This window comes from Felis catus, chromosome A2 (assembly GCF_018350175.1).
Source record: "Felis catus isolate Fca126 chromosome A2, F.catus_Fca126_mat1.0, whole genome shotgun sequence".
Lineage (NCBI taxonomy): Eukaryota > Metazoa > Chordata > Mammalia > Carnivora > Felidae > Felis > Felis catus.
In genome coordinates this window covers 61,369,946-61,385,462 of record NC_058369.1, presented here as the reverse complement: position 1 = coordinate 61,385,462, position 15,517 = coordinate 61,369,946, and the positions used below count along the sequence as shown (strand labels likewise).

The 15,517-nt window shown below is 64.3% G+C and overlaps 1 protein-coding gene across 15 annotated transcripts in view; it reads left to right on the top strand.

Moving 5' to 3' along the window:
* Positions 1-14,802, top strand: part of CAMK2B (calcium/calmodulin dependent protein kinase II beta) — an 80,806-nt gene extending 66,004 nt beyond the window's left edge. For 2 of the 15 annotated variants that reach the window (XM_023250112.2, XM_045052077.1), the window contains exons 13-23: positions 33-107; positions 4,252-4,289; positions 4,419-4,490; positions 5,709-5,753; positions 7,122-7,170; positions 8,748-8,828; positions 9,618-9,731; positions 13,789-13,864; positions 13,969-14,063; positions 14,261-14,495; positions 14,587-14,802. In XM_023250112.2, coding sequence (XP_023105880.1) covers positions 33-107; positions 4,252-4,289; positions 4,419-4,490; positions 5,709-5,753; positions 7,122-7,170; positions 8,748-8,828; positions 9,618-9,731; positions 13,789-13,864; positions 13,969-14,063; positions 14,261-14,493 — 878 coding nt within the window. In that variant the 3' untranslated portion in view covers positions 14,494-14,495; positions 14,587-14,802. The remainder of the gene's footprint in view (positions 1-32; positions 108-4,251; positions 4,290-4,418; positions 4,491-5,708; positions 5,754-7,121; positions 7,171-8,747; positions 8,829-9,617; positions 9,732-13,788; positions 13,865-13,968; positions 14,064-14,260; positions 14,496-14,586) is intronic. The other 13 variants (XM_023250114.2, XM_045052079.1, XM_023250113.2 and 10 more) reach the window with 9 other exon arrangements.
* Positions 14,803-15,517: the final 715 nt, after the last annotated feature.

The window sequence follows — 15,517 nt, the reverse complement described above, 5'->3', positions numbered from 1 at the left end:
CCCCTCCCTCGTCTCTAACCCGGTGCTAACAGTGGGCAGACAGACCACCGCTCCAGCCACAATGTCCACCGCGGCCTCCGGCACCACCATGGGGCTGGTGGAACAAGGTAGATGTTCTTGACCAGGGTCCCGCCTGTCGGCACGCAGCCCCCTCGCTGCACGCAGCTGCCGGCTGGGCCTCCAGGGCCACCCCAGAGGCCCCGGGAGCCCCCGCTCCCGCTGTGCACAGTTCCCACAAGGAGGGTCTCGGACCCCACCTGCTAAAGGAGGGGCCGGGCTAGGTGACCCCTAAGCCATGCCTCCGCCCACACTCATTTCATTGAATCTTGGTCCTGGCCCCTGAGTCTGGGGGTCAGGAGACCCCTCTGGTCAGAGCCCTTTGCTCTCTGATCTCTCTCCCCACTTGTCTGTCAAGACCCCCGTTCCCAGTGACCTTGACTGCCCATAAGAAACCTCAGGGTTGCTGCTGGGTCCGAACCCTGAATGGGGGGCCCCAGGGAAAAAGGCACTGAGGCAGAGACCCTGCCCCACGCGAGCCCTGTCACCCGCTCCGGCCAGCCCCGACCACCCAGCTGTGACCTTAGCCAGAGCCCCAAGGGCTGGCAGACCCCAGGACCTGCTGCTGGAGCAGCGTGAACCGGGGGTGGGCAGGGTTAGGGTGCACGGAGCAAGCTGAGGGCCGATCCTAGGACTCCCCGGATGGAGCTGCGGGGCCTGGCATCCTGCCATTGCCTTGTGCTTTGCCTTGGGGCGGGGTGGAGGCCTCACCCCCCACCCCGTCCACCCCAGCTCTTGCCTCAAGATCCCCCCGCCGGGTGTGCAGCCCCGCCTGCCCAGCTGGAGGGCCCCTCTTCCCAGCCACCACCCCATGGGATGCTCAGGGGAAGGCCGCCCTGGGGAAGGAGGGTCCGTGCCCCTCCTGTGAGCGCAGCAGACCTGTCCAGCAGGCGAGGCCCTACCCAGAAGGATGTCTTTGGCTTAATGTCCAGAGCCTTTCTAGAGCGGGTGAGGGGAAGGGAGCGGGGAGCAGGGAACCTAGGCGCTCCTGGGGAAGAGCTGCTGTCCAGCCACAGCGAGTGAGACCTCTGGCTGCTCTCTGCCGAGGGCCCTTGCCTGCAGCCCGCCTGCCAGCAGTGGATGTGCACCGCATGAGGCCGTGTGCATGTGCAGTGCCCTGGGCGCCGAGGGCCGCTGTGTCCCGGGTGCGGTCAATGCATGAGGACGGAGCCCAGCATGGCTGTCCCGGGTGACTGGTGTGCAGACGGGGCAGAGGCTGGGCCCGCCCTGTGGGCTGAGGGCCCCCCTGCTAGGTCAGCCCAGCTCAGCCAGTAGCACTGGGCTGGGGGGGTCTCAGCTTCAAGGCTGTTGCCCCTCCATGGGGGCGGCCCCCTGGGGGACATAGCACCTGGGCCAGAGGAGCCCTGGGGGTCTTTGTAGAGACAGATGCTGAGGCTCATGGGAGTGTCTTGGCCTTCCTCAAGAAGGGAGCAGGAGGGGGCAACCGTGGCCTGGCCTGAGGACCCCCGGTGGGTGGGCCAGAAGGTCTCTGTGTATCTATCAGGGCTCTGGGGTGCCAGTTCAGGCCCCCGTGGCACAGATGGAACAGCCTGTGCTTTCGAGTGCCAGTGTAAACGGGGGTTGACGAGGACCTGGAACCGATCTGGGTGGAGCCGTGAACTCTTCCAGGAGCTGCTTCCAGGGAGGGCACAGCTCCAGTCCATGCTGCGCCCACACTCGCAGATGCTGGTTAGAGGTGGCTCCTGGGGGCAGGGTTTGGGAACTGGGTGAGAGGATTGGTGTCTGCTGTCGGGCTTTCCGGAGCCCGGGCCCTGGTGGAGCCGTCCGAATCCCCGGATGGGTGTTGCCGTGTCGAGTAGCACAGTCTGGGATTTGACTGAGTCAGGGACTGAGGGGAGTACCCTCGTAAGACCCAGGTCTGTCCCAGGGTCTCCATCTGCCTCCGCCCAGGGCCTGGCTTCGGGGCGGGGGTGGGGGGGGTGGGGGGCAGTGCCGACCGCATCTCCTCAGGGCGCCGAGCCAGCCCTGGGCTGCACCGCTCTGATGCCGAGCCCACAGGGTGCCACAGGGCCCGGCTTAACTTTGGGTGCGGGGTCAGCTTGCCTGCCTGCTCACCTGCCTTGATGCGCGCGCCTTCAGAGGGGCTGGGGGCCTTCCTCTCCTGGCCCCTGGAGGAGACCCGCCCCCAGCTGGTGGGCCCAGGAGGAGGGGTCCCCGCATGACTCCCACTTCAGAGGAGTTGGGCTCTGCCTGCGCACTGGACGCCGGGGTGGGGGTGGGGGGTCAAGGGAGCGGACTGCTGAGGTCAGTGTGGGTCAAGGGGGCCATGCTGATCGCTAGGTCAGGAGCCAGGGCTCCGTGTGCAGGGCTGGCCCACCCCTCCCCAATCCCTGCCGCAGGAAGTGGCTCCGAGAAGGTGGCATTTTTGGTGCTGGGACGTTCTTGGGTCTCGGCTGGCAGGGCATCAGAACACAGTTCTGATCCAGCTTCCCCAGGATCGGGAGGCTGAGACGCAGAGCAGGCAGGCCTGGGGGGGCAACGAAAGGGGTGGCCTGTTGTCCCTTCGCTTACTGGGACCCCAAGACACCTCTCACAGAATGAGGACCACCGGACACGGAGCTGGGCCAGGAGGCAGGCTTTGTGGTGCAATGCTGCTCCCTGGATCCTGGGGGAGGAAAGGATGGTTGTGGGGGGAGGGCCGGGAACAGACACTGCACCCAGGGTGGCTCTCCAACAGCCCCACAGCGCCCTCTGGCCCAGCACAGTCACCTGTGTCCCTGCCCAGAGCCCAGAGGGCAGCGATGGGTGACTGCAGAGAGGAAGGTGGTTAGCAGGCAGCGGCCCAAGGCCTGGGATCCCCCTTGGCTGCTGCACTGGGGACCTGACGGTGGTTCTCAAAGTGAAGCAGAGTTAGGATCCTCCACGACAGATGACAACTGAACAGATACCACACCCACCTCCCCCCCCCCCCCGAGGTCTGGGGTGGACCTGGGTGGTTCTGATGCTGCTGGCGTGGAGACCCCACTTTGAGAACCACTGCATTTCTCTGGGCCCAAGCGTTCACAGGGTCTGATGTCACAGCCCCGAGTGGGCGTTCCTCCGGGGACATTCCTGGCAGCGAGAGGTCCTGGGCCAGGCCCACTGGGGACCACCCTGGTCCCGCTGAGCTGGCGCCTCCGCTTCAGGGCTGGCTGGGGGGGAGGGGGGCGGGGGTCTTGACCACCCTGGACCTTACCCCTCCAGCGTCTGCCCCCGGGGAGCGTGGGTGGGGTGGGCAGGACCAGGCTGAGTCCTGGGCCGCACTCCAGACCCTGACCTGACCATACGAATCCTGTTTTTTTTCTTTTCTTCACTACTCTGTCCTCACCTTTCCCTTGCTGTGAGGTAAGTTGACTTCCTGTGTTCCGAGGTTCCACCATCAAAACTAACCACTCTGGAGAGCGCAGATGTGGGCAGGGTGGGCTCGCACAGGAGAGAGTGAGGTGAGGGCTAGTCTGCCCCAATCTCTGTGGGGTCAAGTGGGGTGACACAGGCCACCTGCCCAGCATCCTACAGGTGGTGGGATCCTGGGACCCTCCCCCAAGGGTATCATCCTGCTGAACCCACTCAGAGCCCAGGGTCCTCAGGCGTGGACAGAGAGGCCCGTGTTGGCACCGATGTTGCCAAAGCAAGGCCAGGACTGGTTCACGAAGAATGAGGCAGCCCCTTGGGTGCTCTCAGCCAGGGGGTGGGGGCACAGCCAGGGGCCCGAGTCCTGTTGGCTGAGAAGGGGCCAGGAGGCTGAGAGCAGGCAGGCCCCTGGGGTTGGGACGAGCCCCTCCCTGCTTGGGTGGCCAGTTACAGCCCACCACCCCTGCCCAAGAACACAGAGAAGGGCAGACAGATGTCCCCACCCCACCCTGGTGCCCTGTCCTGTGTTCCTACCTGGGGCGGGGCCCTGGTGGGTGGGGGGATCTCTGTGTCCTGCAGGGTCATGGTGCATGGCCCGGGGAAGGAACCTGTCCTGGGGATGAGGGTGTTGGGCGGGCCTCTCCAGGATGGCCCACAGGCCTGCTTTGTCCCTGCTGGCCACAGAAGCCACTCTGCCTCAGGACCTCAGGTCACTCACCTGCCCACTTGCTCTTGGGGGCCCCCAGAGCCTGGCCGGTCCCTGAGGTCACCTCACACTGAGGGCTGGGTGGTGTTGGCCCCAGGCCCTTTGCTCATGTTGCCTGTTTTGTCCTCATGCAGCAGCCAAGAGCTTACTCAACAAGAAAGCGGACGCGGTGAAGGTGAGTGCGCTAGGCCCTGGGGGGAGCCCTGACCCTGCCGCTTGGCCCTACCCCACCGCCCTGCAGGGCCTCCCTCTAGGCCAGGCAGTTTCCCCTTGTCCCTCTAACCTCCTCTTCCTCTCTCCACAGCCCCAGACGAACAGCACCAAAAACAGTGCAGCTGTGACCAGCCCTAAGGGGACACTCCCTCCAGCCGCCCTGGTACTGAGCCCCTCAGCCCCCTGCTTCCGGCCCTCTCGCACCCCGGCCACGTGGTGGCCACCTGTCCAGAGGCCTGGGGTGAAGGTGGGGTCCAGCCCCGCCCTGTCTCTGGTGGACGCCTGGTCCTCCAGCCCCCTTTGCCTCTTCGGTGTGAAATGAGGGCTGAGCCCCTTTCAGGCAGTCCTGGGGCTGTGCTCGGGAGCCTCCCTCAGGTGCCAGGGACTGGCCCAGCCTCCCGCCCGGGTGGACTCTGAGTCAGCAATGAGAGGCCTTCAGGCGGCCAGTGAGGCGAGGCCCAGGGTGGAGGGCACTTCTGATCCTCCGCCCTCGGCAGGCCCATCCAGAGTGCCCAGGCAGACACTGTGCAGGGGCGTGGCCTGCCGGGAAGACACCTCCCAGGTGCTGCATGGGTGCGCCGTCCAGGACGTGGGGGCTTTGGGAAAGAATAGGTGAGGCTGGTCATGGCCTCGGAGCCCTCCCAGTGATCTGAGGGAGACAGGAGCCCTTGGCAGTCTCCCTGGTGGAGATCCAGCCGGGGTACCTTCCCATCAGAGGCCGTGGCCCACAAGTCCCCCAGCGGCCAGGGAGATGCACGTCCGTGGCTGTGCTGGCCTGTGGCTGCCCGGAGGGAGAAGCCCGGGGGTTCTGGCTCTGGCCCTTGCCTGGGGGATCCTGCCCAGGGGACGGCCCAGCTGGTGGAGCAGGGGTGCTGTGGTGGAGCTGTGTGCCCACGGTGGCCTGTTGGGGCTTGCTGGCGCACAGGTTGAGTTTTCTCAGAGCACGTGTGGTGTTTCCATGGGCCACAGGCCCACCTCTGGGAGCCAGCCCCACATGCCCACAGGAAGGCTGGGTTTGCCAGATGGCCATCTCACACGTGGGGGCAGCCTCAGTCCAGGAGGGGAGGGTCCCACACAGCCAGCCCCGTCTCAGACCTTGTCCATCCCATGTGCCACTCCACCCCCATGACATCCTCAAAACCGTGCCCCCACCATGCTGGGGCAGCCAAGGGAGGGGAGGACCTGTTTTCCTGCCCGGGGCCCCCATGCTGTCTCCCACACTCCGTGGGCATACACGCTTGCTCTCTGCCCACCTCTGGGCCCACCCTGGCCTCCCCAGCCCGCTCTGCCTCCTGCCATCCTGGCTCCGCTGCCCTCCTCCCCTACCCCCTCCTGCCCTGCTCACTTCCCTCTTTCCTTCCTCTGCTTCCTTCTTCTGTAGGAGCCTCAAACCACCGTCATTCATAACCCTGTGGACGGGATCAAGGTACTGCCACACCCCGTCCCCCCTTAGGAGCCTGTGCTCGGGCAGGAGGCAGGCCAGCGGGGGGCATGTCTGGGATGGTGACCCCTGGGGGGCACTTGTGCTGAGAGTAGGGGGGCAGGTGTACAGTGAGCCCCACAAGTCTGGGGCTGCCCAAGGCCCAGAGCAAGGTCTACGTCTCATGTTGTCCGCCGGGCAGCCAGGGGCCAGGAGCGCAGGGTGACGCAGGTCCCAGGGGAGAAGGGGCGGTTGGGGGAGGGAGTAGCTCAGACGCCCCTGGCTTCCCCCATTGCTCACCTCTGTGCCCCCTGTGCTTCCTGCTGAGGCAGCCTGCCTCCTCTCTGCTCCCGCTCTGACATCATCTCTGCTGCATAGGCACCTCGCCTGCCTGGGCCAGAGAAGGGGCTGGCTCTAGGGTGGTGGGAGGGACGTGGGCGGCTGAGCTGTTTTTAGGACCAGCACCCCTCACCCCCACACGCACATACCCAGGCCTGGGTTCCCCAAAGGGCCCCCCCACACGCTGGCTGTGGGCCGGGATCAGGGGGACCAAGCCAGACTCCAGGTGCTGGGAAGGGCCTGGGTGCACTCCTGCCTTGTGACTGTGGACCGGTGTCCCTGGACCCTGTGTCTGGGGTGAGAGGCTCCTGTTCTCCCTGCAAAGGGGCTCTAGACAACCGTCTGGTCCTCCAGGCTGCAGACCCCCCACTTCTGGGCAGGGCCCAGAGCAGTGTGTTCAGTCAGGGGGCCAGAGGGGGCCCTCCAGAACTCCGTTAAGATGGTTCTTTCTGAGGAGCAAGCCAGCGTCTTGGGAACCACGCAACAGGTGAACAGCACCTGGTTTCTTATCTGAAGGGCGGCAAGCCTCCAGGTGTGGGGCTGCCCGGCTGCCCTCTAAGGCCACCTGAGGAGTGATGCTGGACAGTCGAGGCCTAAGGGGCAGACGGCCCCCTCCTGGGGAAGGAGGTGTGGGTGCAGCTCCATTCTGCCTGGGCCGGGCCAAGGCTCTTGAGGGCCTTCTGGAAGCTTCCCACCCTGTCTGCCAAAATGCACAGGCTGTGGGTACCTTTCTTCTTCACCAGTATTGTGGAGTTTTAAAGGGCCCATCTTCCTGGCTTATTAAAGAGAGTCTTTCTACCCTGAGCACAGGGTCTTTCTACCAGGCGTGTGCTGTCGGGAGAAGGCGCAGTCACGTCCCTGGGCTGTTGGGGACGTGAGTGGCTGAACCCAGGGGATGGGTGACCCCTGGGGGCCGGCACGAAGCTCCTGCCCTGCCCCTGGGGATTCTGGGTTGGGGCCCCGCAGCCTTGGGAGGGCACCTCCAGGGCCCGTGGAGGCCACGTCCTGACCTCCTGCGTCCCTGTGTGTCCCCAGGAGTCGTCGGACAGCACCCACACCACCATAGAGGACGAAGACACAAAAGGTACGAGCGCCGCACGCATTCTGCTGTGCTGGTGGGTGGGCCGTGGGGGGCGGGACGTCTGCGAAGGGCGGGGCATCTGTGAGGCGTGGGCTGGTGGGTGGGCCGAGGGGGGGCGGGGTGCCGGCAAGGGGGTGGAGCGTCTGCGAGGCGCTGGCTGGTGGGTGGGCCATGGGGGCGGGGCGCCCGCGAGGTGGCTGGTGGGTGAGCCGTGGGGGCGGGGCGTCTGCGAGCAGGTGTGTCGGCGGGAGCCTGACCAGGGCGTGCTGGCAGATGGGCCGGCCCCGGGGCAGTCTCCGGCCCTGGCTCCCTAACCAGCAAGGGTCCTCCCACCCTGCGGAGGACCGGTTCCTGAGGGGAACATCTTGAGAACTGAATTTGCTCAACTTCTGTTAAATTCCCTTATATTTGTGATCTTGCTTAGTTGGTAGTTGATAAGTAGATAACCAACAAGGGGGCTTATTCTGGGTTTTGGATGTTTCCACCACTTGTGTGGGTGGGTTGGGCTTCCACTCTGTGCAAGGCCAGTGACCATGCCTGGGCCTCAGAGGGCGGCAGAGCGCCCTCCCTGTGTGCCCAGGCACCCCTCTTCTGCTCTCCATCTTGTCAGCATCCCCAGGGAGGGGATGTGGCATCCCAGCCACGCCAGACCACCTAATCCTTTCAGCCACATGCTCACACACCCCTCAGGGCTGCCCCAGGGCCTGATGGCCGGCCATTCTATCAGTTTGGGGGATGCAGTGACACCCGAAAACAGAGGGGAGCATAGGCCCTTGGATGAAGGGAGAGTGGCTGTTTGTGTGTTTTCTCCAGACAGACAGACACAGGCCTAAACCGTCAGCACGGAGGCCTCCCCGACACTCTGGCCTGCCGTTCTGTCTGGCCATGTGGGGGCCTGGATGGCCCAAGCCTGCAGGAGGGTCCGGCAGAGCCTGGCCTGGCCAGCCTCCTCCCAGCCCAGACCCCCACAGCCCCAGGAAACAGGGCAGACTCCCGCACACTGAAGGTCATCGGTCTGGACATCTCCCAGCACTCCTGGAGCCCCGCCTCCCGCCTCCCCACTGCCTCTGGACCCCACCACCTGGTGTTGGGGCCGCTGTGAACCGTGTCTGGGCCTTTTCAGCCTGACCCCACCGGGGTCCTCGTCCCATTCCCTGTCCTCTCTTTCCTGTGTGTCTCCACCTGTCTCCAGTTTCATCTCACCAGTCTGCCCCAGCCCCCAGGGTTCCTGACAGGTCTGCCCCAGTCCCCAGGGTTCCTGACAGTGAGGAGCAGCTCCACGAGGAGGGGCTCGGGGAGCTCAGAAACCACACACCCCCAACTCATCTCCACCTCCTGTTAGCTCCCTGCTCTCTCTGCATCAGGAGGCCCCTGCTGCAGGCCCTGTCTCTCTGGAGCAGTGCTCCTCCTGGGTCCCCTCTGGCTGCCTCTGCCCCTTCAGCTGGCCCTCCATGTGGGCTAAGGCCCCACTCTGGTCTCTGCCCAGCAGCTTCTTGCTGCTGAGACCGGTCCCAGGGCGGGAGAGAGCAGGGCCTTGCTTTCTCTGCCCCACCTCACGCTTTGCCTCCTGTCCACGCCAGCCCTCAGGGTCCCTGACATCCTGAGCTCCACGAGGAGGGGCTCGGGGGCCCTGGAAGCTGAAGGCCCCCTGCCCACTCTGTGTAAGTAGTGTTCCCAGGCCTGCTGTCCCTGCTGCTCAGCGGCCCCTGCGCCCACCATGCACGGCCTCGGCTGCCCCCGCCAGGTTGCCGGAGGCTAACTGTCCGGGCCTGTCTGGGCGTCTGGCACTAACTCCTCCAGCAGCTCCCAGCCTTCCTCCCTCCCGCACTGCGGTCCAGCCCCAGAGGGTCTCCTGAGCTCTGGGCAGGGCCCTCTGGGGTCCTACTGTGCTTCCTGCCTTCCTTGGATCGCCTGCCTGACCTTCCCAGTCACTGTGACCTCATGGCGCCCCCTGCCCTGAGCACCCAGCGGGCCCCAGGGAGTCTAGGGACAAGGAGCTATTGCAGAAGCTCCTCCAGCTCACAGGCTTGTGGACTGAGAAGGAAAAGGCCTGGGCTTCCTGCCCGCGTGGGTTCTCCACACGCTGGGCTGCTTCCTCTGTCCTCCCTGGAGGGCACCCTCCTCTGCCCACAGCAACCGCCCTGCCATGGGCAGACAGGTGCATTTGCCAGGCATTACTGGAGCCTCCCCCTGTCCACTTTCACCCTCCCTGTCCTCCCATGTCCGTCCTTGTCCTCCCACATCCCCCTACACCCCCCAGTACCCCTCACATCCCTCGACATCCCCCTGTGTTCCTCCACATTCCCCCTTCTGTCCCCCTATGTTCCCAATGCCCCCTCTACGTCCCACTCTGTCTCCTATTCTCTCTGGCTTGGCTCATTAGCCCACAGTTTTCTGTCCTGCATGCTTCCCACCTGCTCCCTGTTCACGTCTGGTCTGTTCCACCCCAGCCCCCAGGCTCTCTGACATCCTGAACACAGTGAAGAGGGGCTCAGGGGCTCTGGAAGTCCAGGGCCCCCCATCCTGCCCATCTTCGGCTCTCCCAGGCCCCCCGCCCACCCCGTGTAAGTAGCACCTTGAGTGGCCCCCTGGCTGCAACTGGGGGCTCACAGGGGTGTCGAGACCCCCAGCTGTGGTGTGCTGCCTCCTGTGGGGGCAGAAAGTGGGGCACAGGGAGTTCCCCATGAAGGTGGCATTTGGCCTCAGAAACCAAGTTTGTGGTTGCAGATGGGCAGTCGTGAAGGAAAGAATCAGAAAGAGTCGGGGTGGACTAGAGGCTCGCGCCTGTGATCTGTGGCCCGTGTGACGCAGTGTCGGTTGCTGGGGGGGGGTGGTTGCACTGGGCTGCCCCCCCCCCCCAGGCAGGAAGGGAGGGGCCGACTGTTCCAGCCCGTCCGCCGACTGACTGCCGTGAGGATCGCTTACAGGGGTGGATGACAGCCCAGGGCCACAGCCCCTCCCCAACCTGCCCAGGGACTGACATGCAGGGAGGTGCTGTTGGATGAGAGGCTGCGGGCCAGGGGCCGGGCATGGCTGGGGAGTGTCTGGGTGAGTGCTGGCAGATCCTGTGCCCCCACCCCACCCATCCCACCCCCCCACCTCCCCCACCCCCAGCCCAGGCCTGAGGGCCAGGGTAGGGAGGAGGGGGAGCCAAGCAAAGCAGTGTCGGGGGGGGGGGGGCACAGGGGCAGCCTTCGGGCAGCAGTGGCTCTCCTAGGGAGCTCTCTGTACTTGCCAGGGGGCGAGGGCAGGTGCAGGTCTCTGCGGGCCTGCTTGGCCAGGGGTCTTGTGAGGGAGGGGGCAGGGCTGTGGTAGGTGCGCAGCAGAGCCTGGGGAGGGGTCAGAACTCCCCATTTGTGCACTCCCTGGGCCTGCCCGGCCTTGGATCACAGAAGCTGAGGCTTGGGTTTGTGGAGAGGTGCACATAGGGTGGGGGTGGGGGTGCCTGCCACAGTACCCCAGCCCACCTGCCTTCGGAGTCTGCACAGCAGACCGGGTTGGGGGCTCTGAAGACAGGACGTGCTGTGGGTCTGAGCACGGCAGGCTGACCTTGGGGGTCCGTCTTGAACCAAACTACAGAGGTGGGGACTACAGGAAGGGGCCTGGAGCAGAGCCAAAGGGAGGGGTGCCAGGAGCCTGCAGCCACTGGTGTGGCAGGACTGGTGGGGGAGGGGTGAGCGCTAGGGGGATTGAGGGCAGGTGCCCCCAGGCTCCTAGCTCCTAGATGTGCCCTTCCCCCTGTCCTCAGCACCCTGGCTCTTTTGAGTATTGGGTGGGCTGCAGGTGAAGGACGGGAGTCACATGGGCCCAAAGAAGGGACTGTTTGGGCTGAGATCTGGCTCTCAAGGTTCTGATGGGGTGCCCCCATCTCCAACTCTGGGACCACTGTCTGCCTCTCCCAGCACGAGGGCCCTAGGCTACAGGGGCCGTCCCGCTGTGGGTCTTGGGTCCCCTCCTTCCCTGGAATGTGCCTGCCAGCTGTGTTCCTATGTAAATGGGGTCGGTACCCACTGGCCCAGGCCCTGTTCTCCATAATCAGGGATTACACCCAATCCAGGCTGATCCTGTGCAGCTGCCTGCCTGGTGTGGCTGGCGCTCCCAGTACCTCTGCAGATGCCAGGGTACGTGGATTAGGGCCAGTCTGGAGTCACTGGGGCCCCCCCAGACCCTCTGCCAGTAGCCTGGCCTCCCTGGCCTGCGAGCTTGCCCGAGGAGAGCCAGAGGGAGTGTGGGGGCTTCTGTTCACCTCTGGCACCCCTCCCAAGCCAGACCCTTGCCCACACACCACAGCCCCATCTCCAGAGTCGCCTGCTGACGGTCAGACTGTGCTCTGCTCAGAGGCTTTTCCTCCAGGGAGCCCCTCATGCAGCACGCCCCACGGGCCAGGGTTGGGTCTGGGCAGCAGCCCCTCGGCAGTCTCGCCTTCCCTGTCTGCAGAATGGGTTGGCAGCTGTTTCCCATACACCAGGCTCCACAATTTGTGCCGTGCCCCGACTCTCTCCTGTTTTCTGAATACTTTCCCTGTTGCGGATTCTCATTTTTTTTTATTATAGCTTGTTTAAAAACACCCAATACTCTTTCGTTAAGTGGGAGATCAGGTTGACTTGCTGTAGCATGGAGTGACCGTAAATCAGAGTGCCCTGGGAATGAGACAGAGGAACTGTTGCTCAGCCCCAGCGGCAGGGCTGTTGGCTGCGGGCTCTGTGGGGTGCTCTCTGTGGGGGAGGGAGGCTAGCGGGTGTCGGGTGTCCGGACACGCAGGCGCCGCCATCCTCACACAGGCAGAGGGTGCCCAGCTCTGGGGCCTCAGTGGGAAGCCATCTCCATTAAGGTGACGGGAACCTGGGAGGGTGGATAGCATCCCTGCAGCAGAAACGCCCAAGTAGAGGGAAGCCAGGTGATGCAGAGGGACCCCGAATGTCCGATGTTGCCCTGCCGAGGGAGCCCAAGACTGAGAACAGAGAGTGGCGTGTGTAGGGACAGAGCTTTGCTGGTGGACACGGGTGGACATGAGGCCTTAGGGTAATGAGCCTGCAGCCCACCTTCCAGGACCCCAGGCACAGAGTTTGGTGGAAATGGGACCTTAGCAGAAGTCAGCTAGGCCTGGAGTGAGGGTTTGTCAAGGTAGGAAAAACTTGCAAGGCAGTGCACGTATGAACCTATACATGCGAACACGCACATATGTGACGTATATGCACACGTGCCCTCCCTCTCACGACACACAAGCCCACACGTGCACCCAACACCTCAGGTATCATGGAGGTCCTCGTGTCTTCACAGTCCAGAACCTGTGCAGCACTCAAGGCCCGCCTAGGCTCGTCCACCCTCCAGGTGGGCATCTGTGGGTGCTGGTGGCAGGGAGAATGGGCAGTCTCACTCCAGGGCTGTGGGCACATGCTTCAGGATACCACGTTCACCCTTCTAGACCCTGCAGTCTGTGCGCTGGGACCTTGGCCTGCAGGTCAGCTCACCCGTGTGCTGTTCCCAGGGGTACTACTCGCTGAAGAGTAGAGACCTGCAGACAGACACCCCCCTCCAGGGGCAGAGAGCTGGGAGGGAGCCTGTGGGGAGGGGGCCCGGCCTTCAGTGCATTTGCTGCATCCGAGGTTTACCATCAGCACGCTGTTGCTTTAAGAGAGCACCGTGATGTTTGTGCACACGTGCTCACGGCGTGTGTATTCCGGTGTGTATCTGCATGGAGGGTGTTAAGCACCTGCGTCAGGACAGGCGGTCTCTGGGGAAGGGGGTGAAGAACAAAATTTAGGGAAACACAGTCACTCACAAGTATACCTGTAAGGTTTTATTTCCCAGCTGTCTTGAAAGTTGTGCTGGTTTGAATCAGCAGGGTGTGCGGCTATATTATTGTCCACTTCTTCCATATGTTTATAATAGTTTGCATGAAAATAAGTTGTAGTTAAAGAGACGGAGGGGACCCTGGGGGCCAGGCCAGAGGCCGAGCAGGCAGAGCTCTGGCATGGGGGGCGCTGGCTGGACGGGAAATGTGGGGGGGACAGTGGGGGGGGGGCCCTCACCTTGGCCAGGATGGAACAGGTGGAGGCCAGCGGGCAGTCAGGAAGAGACCCACAGACTCGACTTCCCTACTGGACCCGCATGGCCCTATGCCCTGGTTTTTGCTCATAATCCTCACCCTGAAGCCCCCAGGCCTTCCTGGCCTCGTCCTTTAGTGGACATTCCTAAAGATGTGACGGGTTGGAGCAGGGCTGGTGAGCCACATCCAGGTGGCAGGAGCCGGGACGCAGGACCCAGTGCCGCAGCTGCAGAGGGCCCAGCGGATGCGGCCCAGGAATGGGGGGTACCACAGGGTGGGTTATGGCAGGCTTGGCTTCCCCTTGGCCTCCAGACACGTGGTCCCTCGGAGGGAGTACGTCTGTCACCTGGAGATGCTGTATGTGACACAGCATAGCTGGACTTGGAAACGGTGGGGGGGGTGGGGGGGGGAGGGGAGGGCACTGGGGGCCTCGGAGGGCGCTGCCCGATCTGGACGGATTTGGGTCCCTTTCGGGGAGGAGAGGCAGGTGGGCTCTGGAGACGCCCTTCTCTAGGCCCGCAGCGGGGCTGCTTGGGGCAGCCCTCGGTTACTGGGCGGCTGTGTCCCCGCAGCGCGGAAGCAGGAGGTGATCAAGATCACGGAGCAGCTCATCGAGGCGGTCAACAGCGGGGACTTCGAAGCCTACGCGTGAGCCGGGCGTCTGGGCTGGGGGGGGGGGGTGGGTTTCCCCGCGGCGAGAGGGAGGGGCGGGGCGTGGCCGGGGCCCCTCCTCACGTGGGTCTGCCCCCCAGGAAAATCTGTGACCCAGGCCTGACCTCGTTCGAGCCTGAAGCCCTGGGCAATCTGGTGGAAGGGATGGATTTCCACAGATTCTACTTCGAGAACCGTGAGCGAGGGGGTCGAGCGGTGGGCGGGGCAGATACAGGAGACGGGCGGAGACGGGCGGTGGGCGGGGCGCGGGCGGAAACAAGGCCTTGGGCGGGGCGTTGTGGTAGGGATGCGGGTGGGGCAGATACGGGAGGTGGGCGGGGCGCACAGGGCTCCAAGCCCAGCGGCAACCCCCGTCCCCGCCCCCTGCCACAGTGCTCGCCAAGAACAGCAAGCCCATCCACACGACCATACTGAACCCGCACGTGCACGTCATCGGGGAGGACGCTGCATGCATCGCCTACATCCGCCTCACGCAGTACATCGATGGGCAGGGCCGGCCCCGCACCAGCCAGTCCGAGGAGACACGCGTGTGGCATCGCCGTGATGGCAAGTGGCAGAACGTGCACTTCCACTGCTCGGGCGCGCCCGTGGCCCCGCTGCAGTGAAGGTGGGTGTCCCTGGCGTTGGCCTTGCGGGCGAGGGGGTGGGGCATGCCCCCCCGGGGGCAGGGCTGACCACCCACTCTCGCCCCCTTTCAGAGCCGCGGCTGGCGTCGCGGGACAGACTCGGTGTTTGGAGCCCGGCCGCCAAGGTGGCCTGCCTGTCGCATGTTTGTGTCTGCCTCGTTCCTCCCCTGGTGCCTGTGTCTGCAGAAAACCAAGACCGGATGTGATTTCTTTTTAACAACAAGACAACCACCACAGAAACAATTGATGTTGGATGAAACGGGAAAAAAAAAAAAAAAAAAGGAAAAAGCTGTAAAAATCACTGGCATTTGTGGGGCTTCGGACCGACGGGCACCCCCCCACCCACGCTCCATGTGTCTGTCCGCTCCTGGCCCCTGGGGACCATGGGGCAGTGAACGTGTCCACAGGGGCCGGGCCGAGGAACGGTGTGTGTTAGGTGACGCCCCTCCCCAGGTGTCTGCATTCCCTGCCGTGCATGGCTGCTGTCAGGAGTGTCGGCCACCTGGGGCCCAGGGAACCTGAGCACGGCTGTCCCCCTCCTTTCCTCTCATGCCCCCAGCATGGATGAGCAGTGCAGAGGCCGGGCCGGCCCCCGGGCGCCGGACAAGCCATCCAAGAAGCCCCCTCAGGCCCAAGGCTCCAGTTCTGGTTCCTCCAGGGCCGAGGAGGTTTGGTGGGAGGGAGGCACCCCTTAATGTCAGACCTCACGCCTGTCAGACTTGTGGAGAGGACACTGTTGGCTGCAGCCCTGTCAGGAGGGGAGCCCCTGGGCTGGCCTCCCTCCCATTCAGGGTCACCTCTTCCTCTGCCGACCTTCCCCCTGCTGGCACGTCCACGAGGGGCTCTGGACTTGGTCAAGAGGCAGGAAGGGGAGAGGGGTCAGAAAGCAGGTGCATGGCTCTCTGGGCTCCCAGGCCGAGACTGGTCCAGGCAGATGTTTCCAGGCAGTGCTTTTGGAGTCTGGGTCTGGAGCCGAGGGAGGGAGAGAGGGAGGGAGGGCCGC